Source organism: Poecilia reticulata, linkage group LG8 (assembly GCF_000633615.1).
Source record: "Poecilia reticulata strain Guanapo linkage group LG8, Guppy_female_1.0+MT, whole genome shotgun sequence".
In the NCBI taxonomy this organism is placed as follows: Eukaryota; Metazoa; Chordata; class Actinopteri; order Cyprinodontiformes; family Poeciliidae; genus Poecilia; species Poecilia reticulata.
In genome coordinates this window covers 18,290,960-18,307,722 of record NC_024338.1, presented here as the reverse complement: position 1 = coordinate 18,307,722, position 16,763 = coordinate 18,290,960, and the positions used below count along the sequence as shown (strand labels likewise).

General features: G+C 41.7%; 1 protein-coding gene and 1 long non-coding RNA gene across 9 annotated transcripts in view; one reads left to right on the top strand and one right to left on the bottom strand.

The window, feature by feature from the left end:
• LOC103468973 (uncharacterized) overlaps positions 1-16,763 on the top strand; it is a 43,844-nt gene that overhangs the window by 15,999 nt on the left and 11,082 nt on the right. For 2 of the 5 annotated variants that reach the window (XR_001776867.1, XR_001776868.1), the window contains exons 6-7: positions 12,747-13,069; positions 14,310-14,514. This is a non-coding gene — a long non-coding RNA (uncharacterized LOC103468973). Of the gene's footprint in view, positions 1-615; positions 1,339-12,746; positions 13,070-14,309; positions 14,862-16,763 lie in introns of those variants that run through there. The other 3 variants (XR_534278.2, XR_001776866.1, XR_001776869.1) reach the window with 2 other exon arrangements.
• Positions 9,159-16,763, bottom strand: part of lrrc4ba (leucine rich repeat containing 4Ba) — a 53,480-nt gene continuing 45,875 nt past the window's right edge. For all 4 annotated transcript variants that reach the window (XM_008416403.2, XM_008416399.2, XM_008416407.2 and 1 more), the window contains one exon: positions 9,159-11,994. In XM_008416403.2, the coding sequence (XP_008414625.1) occupies positions 10,057-11,994 (1,938 nt within the window). In that variant the 3' untranslated portion in view covers positions 9,159-10,056. The remainder of the gene's footprint in view (positions 11,995-16,763) is intronic.

The window sequence follows — 16,763 nt, the reverse complement described above, 5'->3', positions numbered from 1 at the left end:
CGGAGCAAGCAGGGGGTCGGCGTGCTGTCCGGAGCAAGCAGAGGGTCGGCGTGCTGTCCGGAGCAAGCAGGGGGTCGGCCTGCTGTCCGGAGCAAGCAGAGGGTCGGCGTGCTGTCCGGAGCAAGCAGAGGGTCGGCCTGCTGTCCGCTGAGGCCTGCGCCACCCGAACACTCGGATCAGAACCCCAGATTAAAAACAAACCCACACTCACTTCTGAAGTTACTTAAAATACTTGAAAAGCTACCTGAGTAGCTTTATTTAAAAAATTAATTTTTACTACGCTGTACTTTTACTTGAGTCATTTTGTGGCAGTTCCTGGTATGGGAAACGTGGGCAACCGCCCAGGGCGACATCTTGTGTGGGGCGACATCAGTAAAAATGATTTATATGGGTCAAATTATGTAGTATTTCATCACAAAGTATCAATTTGTGATAAATATCGACAAACTTGACAAATATGTTTTCCTCGGCGGCCATCTTGAATTTTTTTATCTGCTAATTGTATTTTTTTCTTTGCAAATGCAGCGTTCTGGTAACATCTGCACCAAGTTACGTTTTTATATCCACACATGGAAGATTTAGCTGAAATATTAGATTATTGTCTTTGCTACTTAGGTCTGCAGTTGGTCGATATTCCCTGATTGATCAGATATCGGGGGGATTTTTAAAGCTCTGGATATTGTAAAACTTCAACCTGCTCCAAGTTTCTCCACTTGAAAGTTAATCCGAATCCACCAAACGAGCATCAAACACAGCGCAGTGCAATGATGGCAGCGAGTGAAGAAATCGCCCAGGAAGGAAGAGGAAGTGAGTTTTCCTCTGAGAGGCGGCAGCTGCTGGATCAGCACATCGCTAATAGTTCAGGCTGCTTCAAAAACCTTCCAGTAAAAATCCCAAGGACTGTTTTCCACATCCCAACAACAGCTGCAGCAGCAAAGATTGTTTTCCAAACGCAAAGGCGAGAAGAAAAAAGAAGCTCCGTGGTACGACGCCATGCTGGGTGAAAACCGAGCTCCAAATGTTTCAGGATCCAAGAACGACGGGCGTCGTTTGAACATGTCAAGATCTGCTGCCGTTTCTTCCCCAGTGGAATCACAAAGAAGTTTCAGCAGCACAAAGGCTGCAGGGTTTCTGAAAACACAGAGGCGTTCGAGATGACAGCGGCTGACATCACTCATAGATCAGCCAGCGATCTGGAGGAAACGTGTTCCTGCAATGCAAATAATTACAAGGAGACGCAACACAGGCCAGATGATGCGGCGGCGGGTAATCCAAGAAAGAAGGAGCAAAACTGAGAAATGTTTGGATTAATCTAAAAATAAACAACCTTAAAATCTCCAAGTTTGAAAAGTTTAAAATTAACTTGGAAAAATTCTCAGAATTTTTAGATTAACCTGAGAATTTCTAGAATAAAATGAAAATTTCTGAGCTTGAAAAGTCAAAAATTAGCTTGAAAAAAAAAACTCTGATTAATCTCAAAGATTTCCTAGAAAAAAAAGAAAATTTCTGACTTTAATAATTCAAAATAAGAAAAAAAATCAGTAATTTTGTGCTTAATTGGAGAAATTTTCCAGAAATTTCTGTTTAAATAGTTGAAGAAATTGCTTGAAAAATATAGAAATTTTGAGATTAATCTCGAATAATTGAGTTTATTCTCATAATATTATAATCTTACAGTCCTAATAAAACACCAAATGAATCCGAGTTCATTTCATTTGGACTTTTTCTCTCATCACTGTACTCTTATTTTACGACGTTATTGTAATATTACGACTTTATTATTTCGATGGTATTTGTATAACTTTATTCTCATATTATTGTTTCTAGTATATCCCTCTGTCTGCATTGCATTTAGATAAAAATTTAATTTTAGTGCGCCACAGTTTGCGCCACAGCCCCGAAAAGGGAAAAAAGAAAAGAAAACGTTGACACGCCTCTGGCCGCCATCATGGCCGCCTTGTGACCGCGGGCGCGGTTTCCATGGCAACCGGGGAATCAGCCATGGTTTCCATGGCAACCGGGGAATTAGCCATGCGCTAAAGTGTCGGCCGTTTTCAAATTAAGGAGACCTTCACAGGGCGTAAAGCGCAGGAAGGCAGCGGAAGTTTGCATCAACCTCGGCAGGAAGCTGCTGGAGGACGCCGGGTCGATAAATCACTCGATCCCCGGCGGCGGCGAGCGGCGGGCGGCCGCTGCGGTTCTCACTCTCACGGGGAAAAATCAAAAAACAAAACAACTTTCATGTCTGACAACTTTATTTTACATGAAGCGACTGAGCAGAAGGACCGGGGCAGGAAACCGGAACCGGTGTCACCAAATCGGCATCAAGGCCGCATGACGGTGGTAAACCGCAGCTGTATGGCAAGCCGTTCTATCATAAAATGCAAAAAAAAAAAAAAATGCATTTTGACTATCGCGAATGGTAATTTAAGATTTCTGCATTCACATTCTGACTAGTAGTAGTATCTTTAATTACATTTTAATAAAATTCCTTTGAATAAGTTGTACATAACGTCAACGGATTCCTAATTACAAAGACATGTGGAACGTTATTATACGACGTGAAGTATAGGGCCACGTTACGAAAATAAAAAATTTATTACAAGAATAGTATGAGAATAAAGACATAAAATGAGAAAAAAGTCACAATATAATAACTATTCTCGTTTTACAAATTTCTCATTTTATCAACTTTATACTCATAATTGTACTTCTGATTTTTTTTCAGTATGTCTCTAATATTCTGTCGTCTAATCATAACTGGTCAAAATAACGTTGTTATGTATCTGAATTAAGATTCCTGTCAGCCCCTTCTGCTGCCGCTGAGCTGTCCAAACAACTGCCTGCAGAATTTTGGTTTTCTTGCCCAAAATTGTCAGAAAATATTACAACGTGGAAAAATGGAAGATAAAGACGATGCAAAACTTCGTAAACCCGGAGACCGCTTCAGAAATCTGGCAAATAATTTCATATTTTTTCACTTCTGACAAAAACACGATGCACTTTGAAAATATTTACAAAAACCTTTTTTCTATTTTTTACTGTCTTGTTGAAATACAAAAGGTTCGACGTAAATCTGACGTTTTGACTGAATAAATCAAAATATTTATTTAGCATATCAAAAATGTAAATTTGACTCCCCAGAATGTTGTTTTAAGAAATCTGAAATAGAAAAGCTCCCATTAAAAATAATTAAAAATAATGGGAACTTTACTCAGATTTCCTCTAAATATATTTTTAGAGGAAATCCGAGTAGTCAAAATTAGTTTTGCCTAATTATTTGCTTTCAAGACATCTGCAATTTAACTTGCAACAGTCTAATCTACTTATGTATCTAAAATACATTTAAGACCTTTAATTAGAATTATGACTAGTCGGAATGAAAAGCAATATCTTAAATTGACCTCATAACTAGTCATGATTTAATTGCAGATTGAATTAAATCTTCCATTAAACTTAATGGCATCATTCATACTAGTCAGAATGTAATTAATTGGAGTTAGCTATTTTTTTAGTCAAAATATAATTAGAGTTATTTTAATTTTATAATAGGTCTAACAGTCATAAACCAATTTCAGATATCTGGATTGGAAGTGTGTCGAAGCAGATTTTATGATCAGACAGCTTGCCGTAGTGATGGTGGTGACTGCTCGGTGACACAGTGGCACAGAAAACAGTCCTGCACGTCTCAGAGTCGCAGCAGCCGTCATGTGAGAAGAGAAGCTGCAACATTTGGCTTCCGACGTGCTTTCTGATGGGGCTGTGAAAAATAATAGCAATAACGACGACGCATATAAATTACAGGCGGTTTGATGCTCTTGGCCCCAGCAATGTGGAGAAAATTAGCGCCGGTGCCTCAGCACATGCATCATTGACACCATATGTATCAATAATGCATTAAGCTCTGCTATCTTCACTGCTATTTTTAAAGAGGAGGGTGGGGGGGGGGTGTTGGAAAAGAAATTAAGTTGTGCAGGGCTTCCAGAGGGCTGGTAGAGCCGAGGTCAACATGTGTGCAGAGCGGCCCTCAGGGACCAACATGCCGCTGGGTTTGTGGCGCTGCTGGCCACAACGAGCCTGGAGGAACGCGGCCACATCTCAGATTACCTCACCGACCGTAAGGGAGAAGCTTCAAATCATTTTTCATACACAAGGTTGTGACTAACAACGGGGTCAACACCAGTGGTGAGCCTGCTAGCTAAAAGGTTAGCTGCTAACACCAAAGCAACAACCATAAACACTAGTTCTGCTAACACTAAAGAGCTAATCGTTAACATTAGTTCAGCTAATGCTAAAGCAATAACCAACAAGCATGTGTTCTGTTAAAACTAAGCTGCTAATGATAAACATTAGTTCTGCTAATGCTAAAGTGCTAACCATAAACATTTACTCTGCTAGCGCTGAAGCAGTACTTATAAACTTTAGTTCCACTAATGCTGTGGCTATAATCATAAACATTAGTTCTGCTAGTGGTAAAGTACTAACGGTGAACATTAATTCTGCTAATTCTAAAGTGCTATTCATAAACACTAGCATTGCTAACAATAAATTGCTGATCATGAACATTAATTCTGCTAATACTAAAACATTAATAATAATAAACATTATGATATTGCCAAAGCGCTAATTATAAATAAACTTCTGCTGAAGCTACACCGCTAACCATAAACAGCTCTGCAAACATTAAACACTATATTTAGCAGAAGCTAATGCTAAAGCGATAACTTCAAATTATATCTACCCTTGAACAACTAAAACAAATTGCCGGGTTTTCATTAAGCAAATTTATTTTCATAATTCCAATTTGTGCAATTTTATGGTCAGTGTAAACACAGCTAATGCTAATTCCATATTTCACTTTCTCCGCTCCCATCGCTAAAACTACAGGCAGACTAAAATTTTAAAGCAAGGCAGAAAGCTGTCATCAAAACTTGTCATTGTGTTTGCTGATTGGTTGAAATTCTGCCAGAGAAATCAAGTTGAATGGGGGAAATCCCAGACAGTGCAGCAGGGAGATGAGAATCAAGGACAATTACATCGGAAGGCAACAGCTTAGCTAGGTAGACGTTGACTGCTCATTTGTGCTCCACAGAAACCCGATAAATATTCCTCAAATAAAAGTAGCTCTACTTCAACATAATTTTACTCAAGTAAAACTAAAAAGTGTCTGTTCAAGAAATGACTCAAGTAATAGTAAAAAAGTATTTGGTAAAAAGTACAGAGTAACTGATCAAATCATCAAACATTTAATGTTTAAAAATTAAGTCAACAGACAGATCAAAGTGCCAATAATTTATATAAACAGCAAAAAAATAAAAAATAAATAAATAAAATAACATCGGGCAAAAGAAATGTGTACAAATCTGTGTTTTCTATAAAAACCCCTAAACTGCAGGTCTGTGTGTCTGTCTGGTGAATTTTGACTAAAACATGTTTGTTTTTCATTCAGTGGGTAGAAAATCCAGAAATGTTACTTAAGTAAGAGTAGAGATACTTCATAATAAAATGACTCAAGTAAAAGTAAATATTTTTCCATTAGTTACTCAGCTGAATGTAACTGAGTAAATGTAACTAGTTATTATCGGACTCTGTGCAGAGGCAGAGCAGGAGGAGCAGCTCAAGCAGTGGAAAAATATCCTGTCCTTACTTAAAGTGTCAGTGAGAGGATCATAAAAATTAGCCCGAAGCAGAGAGAGCGAGCTGGGATCTAAAATGGAGGTCTCAGCGCCCCTCCTCCCTTGCAGGCCACCTGAAGCCTCGAACGCAGCACCTTTACGCCGTGAACGCCTCTAAAGGTTCAGATTCCTCCGCCTCACGCAGCAGCACAACAGGTTTGTTTTCAGCCCTGCAACAAACGCCTAAATCCTGGCGATTCTCCGCCTCTTCCCTGAACGCCCTTCCTGCACGGCAAACGCAGCATTTCCATTAGACTGTTTGGAGCGTGTTGGCTGCTCCGTGACTCAGACACTGCAGCAATGTGACTGCGTGTCTCCAGCCTCGATAACACAGCCTCTGGTTTGTGCCACTTCAGAGGCGCCTGAGGGGGCTGCCCGCCGCTTACAGACGCCGTCAGCTGCTGCAGCCGCCGGGGCGCGAGTCCACGGCCCAAACCGCGCTTTTAGCCTGTGATGCGCACAAATACTGACAGAAAGCTACACACGTATCCTTCCCCAGGAGCGTGCCCGCCTGATAATTCCTGTTATTTGCACACACAGGCAGATGAATATGGAAATAACTCTGGAGGGGGGAGGTGGGGGGTTGTATCCCCTGTGCTGGGAGAAGGAAATGCTAATAGCTTGTGCAGAGAATGAGTGTTAATCACAAGTGTAAGGTGCATAAATTTGTTTAGCAATGGAGCGGGGAACATGCAAATTAAAATGTTTTGAAGTGGGGTTGTGCGGAGAGTTTAGGAGTAGACAGCATCTCACCTGCACTCAGGAGTTGTAGAGTTGGGTACATTTACTTGAGGAAAGTTTTGAAAAAAATTACGTTTAGGAGTACTTTTACTACACTGTACTTTTTACTTTTACTTGAATGGTTTTATTATGAAGTACTCTTGCTTGAGTAAAATTTCTGGATTTTATATCCACTTTTTTAACCAAAAAATCACCAGACACAGACACACAGATTCTGTTAAAGTTTCATATCGAAAGAAACTGACATAGATTTTTTTTTCTTTTGCTTTCATTTGCCATTTTATAATTATGTTAATTATAGGATTTATTTTAATTTTGGTCCTTAAAATACCAAAATTTCCACATAACTTTATATTTTGGATGTAATTTTTAAATACGAAATGACTGATAATTGGATCAATTACTCAGTGCCTGAGTGGACTTTTTACCAAATACTTTTACTTGTTGCAGTAGTGCTACTCTTACTTGTCTTACTATGTTTGGGTTCTGTTCCCACATGAGAAGAAATTTGGATATTTATTCTGTACCAGAATGCATTGCTGTAGCTCTACAGTAAATGGTGTAAAAATCTGCTAATGTTCTGCTACATTTAGCAACTCTCAAAACTATAAAAACTGAAACCATGACTTCCAAAGAATCACTTCCTGAAGTGCAACCGCACAGGTAGATGTGTAATAACTCATTTGATCCTGTAGTGGGCGACAAAACTTTGTTTCAAAACGTGACATTGACAATAGACGGGTGTCACCACAGCTGAGTTTGGCTTTTAGCATCGGCTTCTGCTAAAAGCCATGGCTTTATAAAGCACTTAAGCTAATGGAAATAATGTTTAGCAGTGCTTTAGCATTAGCTTGTTCTAAAGTTAGCATAGTGCTAAAGCTAGTGAAACCAATGCTTATGATTAATGTCATAGCATTAGCTACTGCTACTTACCATATTGGTATTGTGCTATAGCATTAGCTAATCTAATATTTATGATTAGTGCTTTAGCATTAGCTTCTGCTAAATACCATGTTGGTACGGCTCTTTAGCAGAACTAATATTTATGACTTGTGCTTTTGGGTTAGCGCAGCTAGCTTTGTAGCTTAAGCATTTATGAAAATAAATGTGAAGCTCAAGTGACAAAAAGTAAAGATTTAGAGGATGATATTTGCAAGATTTCTTTGTCTAAACTGAACTTGTCTTCAGATTTTAGTCCATGCCATTCGGTTTTTCCACCTGGGTGTGACTTTAAGGCAGCTAATGCAGCATTGTGGCTACATCTTCCAAGTAAATGTACGAGAGTTAGCGGCTTGCTAAAGTATATCGGTGAGAAATGGTGATGTTTAAAAAGCATGAAGTTCTGAACTGTCTGCTCTCATCTGCTTAGCATTCAAAACCCAAATCAAGACGCTGTGATAAGGGGCTGTCGCAGCAGCAACAGTTGCCAGGGAAACCTGATGGCAGGATGCTGAGGGTTGGGGCGGAGGATGAGGAGGAAGAGCGGAGGGTGTTTAGCATGAGGACACGGCTCTAATGCTGAGGTTGATTTGCTGCCGCTGAAGGAACACGGGCCGGCCGGCTCCGCGAGACGCGGCGCCTCTCAGAGGATCCGTCAAACAAGTGGGTGAACGCGGGGCAGACGCCGGTTGGTGCATTAGTGCGTTGTCACGGCAACGAGGCGTTGACATAGCAGAGTCACACTCTGAGCACTACGGTCAGCGATGACATTCACAAATGTACACGGCGAGCCTTTTTTTTTTTTTCCTGTCCCTCTGTGCAGAAACTAAATGTAAACAGGAAAAAAAACGTAATAAAAAAATAACCACATTCGCTACAGGGATACAAACAGTGATACAACGATTAGAGCTGATCAGAGGGTGACGAAAAATAAAAAAATAACTAAAGGAAACAGCCACCGAATTTTCACAAACTTCAACTGCCTTTTTTTTTATGTGCCAAGTTTTTTTTAATTTTCCAAAGTGACCTCTGCTAACAGAACATCTTTCAGCGTAATCAGCTAATAATAATAACAATATTACAATAAAGGTAAACACGTGATTTAAAAAATAAAATAAAATCAAACTAGATAAAAATGAAAAACACTTATAATAATTCCGTTTCATTTTTTTTAAAGAGATCTATAAGATTCTATATTTTTTTCATTTAGTTGTCCTTTTTCTTTAGAAAAAAATTCACCCTCCATTGAATTCTGCGCTAAATGCATCTCAGCCTCCAGCGTCTCTTACCTTTTTAAAAAAATGTCCGTCCGTTTTCGCCCCCTGCTGCCATCAAATCCACTCTGCAAAAAGGTGCAGTCTTGGTCCGTAATGTCAGACAGCATGAGGGTCCCATCGGACGGGGTCAACCGGGGTCGAGGAAGCCATTTTACGCGCCGGGTCACTTCCTGCTGATGAGTTTGCTTAAATCTGCCCAATGAGATCAGCGTCATGTACAAATGAAAAACGTCTTTTCTCGGCCATCTGTGCAGTAACAATAATTCTCACGTGAGCAATAATGATAGCACGGTAACATTAGCATGTCGAATTATTCCAATGTCTCACCGTTTTAAATGCATTGATGACAAATAAAGCTAAGTTTGTTATCATTACGGCCGTCAGGATTATCATTAGTGCCACCACATCTGATGTGTTTGTGGTTTTGCAGCAGAGAGCAGAACATCTCCGTTCTCAAAGACCCCGTTTCTATGGGCAGGAGGGAAAACGGCTACCAAAAAAAGAGTCAACACCAAAATAATTTCTGTTTTTTTTTGTTTTTGCCAGGTTTGCGTTGTAACTCCGATGTTTCACGTTTATCCAGAGGAAGAGAAGTTCGGAAAAGTAGTAACCATGGGTTGGTCCACTAAAACGACAGGGCATGTTTTTAAAACTTATTTTTTTTAAATATATATATTCTTCAGTCGTCGTAGTGGTCACTCATTTGCTTGATAAAGATTTTTCATAATTTATTTATTTGAATGAAAATATATTTACGGTATATATAATATGTATCTTCAGTTTTTTTCCGTATCTCCATAATCTTGTCCTTCATTCCTTCGTGATATTTCCCCCTCTCCAGAAGAAGACAGTAACCAGTAAGGTGTAAAATTGAAAAGCCGTGATAAAGCCAAGAGCAAAACCACTTTGTTCCTCCGATATTCCAAGCGGCCTTGCTGCTCTGCTCTCATGTTGCTTCCTCTGAAAACCTGGGACCGCCCGCTCGCACAAATCATTGTTTATTCCCTGGCTTTGCCAAACACTAATCTGACAACGTGTTCAATGGCCAATATCACGTCTCCCTCCAAATATATACACTGAATGCATCTGGAAATGTACGAAGCAATCTGTATACATCCTTGAAGGGCTCGCCACACGCGTGCATTGTTCACATCTGTCCGCTGAGAGAAAAGGCTTGATCTCGAGCTTTGGCAAAGACTGTATCACGCTGCACACAATGAGTAATTCTGACATTTGGGACTGTGCAAATGCTGTTTGTGGGACTGGTCTACTGTCTCCTTTTGTCTTACTACCTGTTAACAAAGGGCCACCACAAAATAAAGGTTATGTAGAGCCTTTCTAAAGATTGTCCCTAAGGTCATTGGGCTACAGTCGCTCTCAAATGGTCTCTCTTTAACATCTACTCTGTCTTACCTCAAACCTTTTTAGATTTGAGTCTCTTGCACATTTTCCTTTGAGCCACTCTTAAAAAGCAGCGGCTCATTCTGGCCTTTTCCCATCAGGCCTTTCAGAGAGCTGTGTAGACCCAGCTGAGGCAGGGCTACGGTGGAGGGCAGGGTGCCACCAGTGGACGTCCCTCCACCGGTGCTGGACAGGACCTGGGAGCAGGATATGCTCTGCGACTGAGAGCACGACGAGGGGTTGTTGTTGTTGTTGAGGCCCACTCCTGACCCTGTGCCCATTCCTAGGCCCATCATGTTGCTGTTGAAGTGATGGGTTTTGTAGTAGTGGTTGAGATGATCCGATCGTGCCAGGTTGGGTAGGTTCACAATCTCGGGGTGGTGCAACCGAAGGCTCTGGCTCCCGCCTAATCCACCGCCCGCGCTCTGTGTCACAGTGGATCCTCCGGAGATACCGCTGCCCCGGCCACTTGCCCCGGGTCCCAGCTCGTCCTCCACGTTGATGATCTCAATGGCGCGAGCGGGGCCGTGGTGTTTGTGCAGCTGATGCTGCTTCCTCAGCTTGTAGAACACCACCAGCATCACTGCTGCCATGAAGGTGATGGCTACGAAGCAGCCAATGATGATCTTGGTGGTCTTCATCACATCGTCCAGGCCAGAGAATCCCGGCTCCGTGAACGGCACAGTGAACGTGGGTTGAGTTGTCCGGGGAGAGGAGGACGACCAGCCGCCAGCCAGAGAGGAGACGGTGGTAGGAACCACTTCTGGCAACAGGTCCAAAGGAATGGGAATGCTGGCCTCTTCAATGGCAACCTGTGCATAATCATTAGCTCCTCCGTTATCCGTTTCCACAGTAACGGTGGTGAAATAGGTGTAGTTGACACTGGCATCAGCAGCAGACACGTTGAGAACGGCGGTAGCTGTGGTGTTTCCAGCAGCGTTGGTGACCATGCAGGTGTACTGGCCCGTATCCCTCAGGGTGACGTTTGTGAAGTTCAGCGTGCCGTCGTGAAGAACAGATATCCGCACCCGGTAAGACCCATGGGTCATCAGTGTGCCGTTGGGCGTAATCCAGTTAACTGACGTTGTGGAGGTACTTGTGCGACACTTCAGCTCAGCAGCCATCCCTTCGGTGACATTGAGGTCGGTAGGAGGCTCTACAATGACAGGAGCAAAGCAGGTGAAGTGGCTCTGGTCAAGTTCCCCAATGTACTTGCCCTTGAGTAGTGGAGGAGCATGGCATCGGGCACAGCAGGTGGTGTTGCTGGGCACCGTCTCCTTCAACCACCAACTAAGCCAAAGTACATCACAGTTGCAGGCCCAGGGATTATGATTGAGGTGCACCCTCTCCAGCTGGTGAAGGGGTGTGAAAAGATCATGAGGCAGGGAGCGCAGTGAGTTATGGGACAGATTAAGCTCCTCCAGGTTTTTCAGGTCGTCGAAGGCATTGCGCTCAATGGCGGAAACCTGCGAGTGCATAAGCCACAGCTTCCGAAGAGACACCAGACCCTGGAAGGATCCCGGACGAATGATATCCAGACGGTTCCCCGACAACTCCAGCTCTTCCAAACGCACGAGAGGCGTCAGCTTGGGAATGTCTTTGAGCCCACACATGCCCAGATTCAGGTACCGTAGATTGACGAGGCCCACGAAGGCTGCATCCGAGATGTATTCCAACTTTTTGAGCTCCCCCAGGTCCAAGCGACGCAGGGAGGGCACGCGGTTGAAGGCATAGCTCGGGAGGGTCTCAATGGGGTTGTTGCGCAGCCACAGCTCCCGCAGCTTGCTGAGGTAATCAAAGGCCTGTGTTGGCACCAACGTGAGGCGGTTGTCAAAGAGCTCCAGCGTGTTGAGGTTAGGGAGGCCATTGAATGCCCCGATTTCAATCTGGCGTATCTGATTCTTGGAGAGCTGGAGGATTTCAAGGTGCCTCAGCTGCTTGAAGGTGTCGGATTTGATGACCTGGAGGGACAAGAAGAAATGAGAATTACTGAAAATATGACGACATGTAATTTACAAAAATAGTCATTAAAACAGATAAAACTCATCAGTTTTTGTCAGCAAATAATGTTGCATAATAAATTCTTACTATTACATGAAGCAAAAGGCAAGTGAATGATTTTAAATTAATTTTTTGCATAGAACAGCAGTTTTACAGACAAAGTCATGGTGACAAAAAAAATCTCATTAGTTTGATTTGCTAAAAGTCTTTTGCCTGATCACAAAGAACAAGTATGCAAATAATGAGGAAATATCAGGAAATGTATGTAAACTTAATAAATAAATAAATATCTGACATATTCTGAGAAAATAAATCATTTTTGTTGATCTAAATCAAGAGAAATTTTGTCTGATTTAACTTCAAACAATGAGGAAAAAACATGTTTTTATTTGGCATGTAAACTAGTTTCAACTCAACAGTTTGTTAAAGTGAAATACAGATACAGGTATATCTAAACATTACTGAACATGGTAAATTTTTTGATATTTAAAATTAACTTTAAGGACAAATTGTAACTAAATTTATTTGTTTATCCCAAATTTTGCTTTACTTTTTCCCTCCTGTGCATTTTGGTTAAAAACTATTCCAGCAGGACGAGTTTCAGCTAACAAATATGAAATTTATCTCGCTGTTTGTGACTGAAGTTCAGGTTAATTCTCGATATTTTTACCTCATTTAGACATTTATGCTTCTGTTTAATTTTTTTGCACAGTGTTTTCTGTTTTTGCGTTAATTTCCTGCGCGGCTGCGGACTGTAACCGGACCCCCGCTGAGCGGCTCGCCGCCACTCGAGCTGTGAAGCCGTGCCCAGCCAGGCGACGCATCCGTCAGGCGGCCGCCACCACACACAAACTTGACCTTTGTGTAGTGCTTGTGCAAAAGGTCAGGCATTGCTCAACGCTCGCACAGCAACAACGTCATCATGGATGAACTTCACCAGCCTTCAGGCCCGAGGAGGAATCGACATGAGCAGAATATGCAAAACTGCTTCACTGATGAAACCTCAAGTTTTGACTGTGATTCATGAATTTTAAGGTAATATTCTCACCACCTTTTTACATGAATAACACCAGATTTCCTTGTTTTTTCTATTTTTTCTTAAGAATTTCAACTTCTTGAACAATGTTTAGTTAGTCTCAGTCAAATTAGGAGTACCTTACTTGTACTGGAGAGCTTTTTTATTAACCTCCTTAATGCTGACAAATAGTCGGGCAGTAAAATCCAGATCAATACATTTCCGCTACAAAGAGCCCTTCACGTCGTTTTAAAGATTGCAAACAAATTAAGTTTTATAGTTTGCTTTTCTCACATAAAAACGGCACTTTGACGCAGCAAATCAGCAGCGCGTCCGTCGGCCGAGGCGGGTCGACAGTGGCCGTGTCGGCCGTCCTCCCCGCCGCCCACACTCGGGTTAAATGTGGCCATTAATTCAGACTGAGTAGGTGTGTCCAAACTTCTGCTGGCTGCAGAGAAAATAAAACCAACTTTGAGCTTCTTATCGCCGTACAAATAGAAAACTGAAGGAACCAGCAGCCTCAGCAGACTGTAAAAACACAAAGTTTTACTTTAATTTTGCACAAAACGCGTTAAAGTTGGAACTGGAGGACATTTTAGGAATCCGGAATAAAACGCAACAAGCAAAAAATGATGAATGAAAAAGGAAGTAAAGCTGCAAAAACACAAAATCTTACCAAGTAACTTTGGTCTAGTTTGTAGAGTAAATAAGTTAAAACAGTTGAAATAAGACAAAATGAGCTTAAAAGTAACTTTTCAGATTTAGGAGCTTTTTTAAAAAATAATTAATTAATAAGGATGAAAAAGTTTAATTGGCAGATTATTATCCGGTTTAATGAAAAAGTATCTTTTTCATTAAAAGTAAGAAATTATTCACTTGGTAAAAAACACTTGGAAAGATTTTGTCCTTTTGCAGTGAAACACCACAAACAACTGAAACCGTGAATGATTAATTGATTAGTGCGGCAGGCTTCCCCCCTCTGCAGAAACACACAATGTCGGTCTAGTTTCCAGTGCAAACACCTCAGCGCACTTTAAATAAGACAAAAATAACAGACAAGTAACTTTTCAGTAAGATATACGAGTTTGTTTTAAGCCAATAATTCTTTAATATCCATGAAAAAGTTGTTCTAGTTCCACCGGCAGATTATTTAACTTATAACAAGACATTTTCTCCATGATTGTAGTGAAATAATTATTTCAAGGCATTTGCTGTGGAAACTCGACCAAGATGACTTGGAGAGCCTTTGTGTTTTTACAGTGTAACAGACCAGGAACGCCCGACCGCGTCAGAAACGACCAGACCTATTTACATCCACAAAGGAGGCAGAATTCGGCCTTCAGCTCCAAACGGAGCTCCTAAGTCTGCAGAACGCTTCGCAGCATCGCGGCACAAATGAAATGCTTCCTGGAAACACAATGACGGGCGTTTGTGGAGATCCGGCTGGAGAGAAGTCAGACACAGAGTAAGTTAGAGGAGCTGAAAGGAAGAGCCTGAAATCTTCTCCGGTTTATTGTGCGTGTGTCCTGAGTCGGAGCGCCGCGTTTTCAGTATGTGGAGCAGAAGAAGAAGGGAGGGTGATAGGCAGCGAGAGGAAGGAGGGTGAGGATGTGAAGAGGGGGTGGAAGCTGTCAAGGCTTTACTCTCAGGGTACTCAGTGGAGGAAAAAATAAGCCACTGAATCTAGGATGCCTTCAGGTGTTAAAACATTTTTAGATTTTTAATCATTTCAAGTGGAGCTGCAGGATACGGCAAACCGAATCAAATTTTCTGGGCTGAAAACAAGATGCAATAAATACAGTTATTATTATTTCTTTATTTCTCGCCTGCTTGTTAACAGCTTCCCTGTGAACCTCGGCGTCTAAATCGAGTGGCGCGATGTCCCGTTTATGCTCCGTTAACATCACATAACGTTTAATAAGACGTTTCCTCCAACAGTACAAGTGATGCTGTGGAAAAATTTAACAATCTCCAGGATATTTGTGGCTTTTCATTAGAAACCACAAAAGAACAAAACTCTGTCAGCAACATGAGGATGAATCCAATTACAACAAGAAAACTGCAGAGGAATCAAGTGAGCATAAATTCAGTTTCCTCACATATGAAGAAACTGAATTTATGCTCTGTTCAGTATACATACATACACACACACACACACACACACATATATATATATATATATATATATATATATATATCTTCTTACACCCTTGTCCCTCAGTGGGGTCGGGAGGGTTGCTGGTTCCTCTCCAGGTAACGTTCTGGGCGAGAGGCGGGGTCACCTGGACAGGTCACCAGTCTGTCACAGGGCAACACAGAGGCACACAACCATGCACACACACACTCACACCACACCTAGGGGCAATTTGGAGAGGCCAATTAACCTGACAGTCATGTTTTAGGACTGTGGGAGGAAACCGGAGTACCTGGAGAAAACCCACCATGCACAGGGAGAACATGCAAACTCCATGCAGAAAGACCGGGGCCGGGAATCAAACCCAGAACCTTCTTGCTGCAAGGTAACAGCTCTACCACTGTGCAGCCCCCTCTATATATCTATATATATATATGGATGGTCTGAGGTTAAACAATCCAGCCTTGCGGTCCTGCAGCCACACACCATCCTGGCGCTCCAGATAAATTGGTAATGCATCCAAAAAGCTGCTTCGTGTTGAAGGGAGTCTGGCTTTGGTTTCATAAAATATTCCCTCAGGTCAGCAGACGCCTGTGTCCTTTTCTATCATTTTAACCTCTTTCTCCAATGTCGTTTTTAAAAAAATATAAGCGTGCGAGAACCTTTCACAGTCAAAGCACAAATACTTTAAGGTTAGGAAGCAAACGGGACGAAAACACAAAGATTTACGTCGTTTCGTGTTAAATAGAAGTAACTTGCTCACAAACTGCAGGTCGCCGTTGCCTGGTGATGATGTTCTCCTCAGTGCTGTATTTGTTGAAAATGTAGGGTGTGTTCACACCAGCTTTGTTCAGTCCTGTTTAATAAAACGTTAGTTTGTTTGCTTTGAAGGTCCGGTTCATTTGTGGAGGTGTGACTATGCATAATCAGCTTTGTAGTCCGACTATAAAAATCAGTCTTGGTTTGTTTGAAGTGAACTCTGGCATAAGTCAAATGCTTCATGCCAAGTGGACCGGATGCCACTCCAAAAGCAGGAAGAGAACAATACCGCAGGGCATTCTGGGTAAATACAACCAAAACAAACACGGTAGGTTGGTGCCAGCAGGAGAAATGACTTACCAAAGATGAGAGAGAAATCCTACAACCACTAAAGTCTGACACTGCCCCATTTTTATTTACATTTTGTGACGATGGAAGTTACGCTCCGTGTCTTCTTTTGTTTTGGTTAGTGGGTCTTTAGCGCCACCACAGGTGAGAATGGGAACATGTTTGACACATAACGGCGTGAAACAGAACTGCAGCAGCTGAAAATGTAACACATGTTGCAATATTTGTCCCCAACTGAACCAATCTTTTACATAAAAATTGGTAACAAACAAATCAATCAATCAATCAATCAAATTTTATTTGTATAGCACATTTCAGCAGCAAGGCATTTCAAAGTGCTTTACATAACTACAACTACAAATAGGTAGTTGGTTGCTATGGCGATTCCCGCCTTTTTCAGGGAAGGGGAGGAGCCTCTACTGCCACTGTTTACATAAACAACTGCGCTGTTTGTGACACATATTGAAAACGTT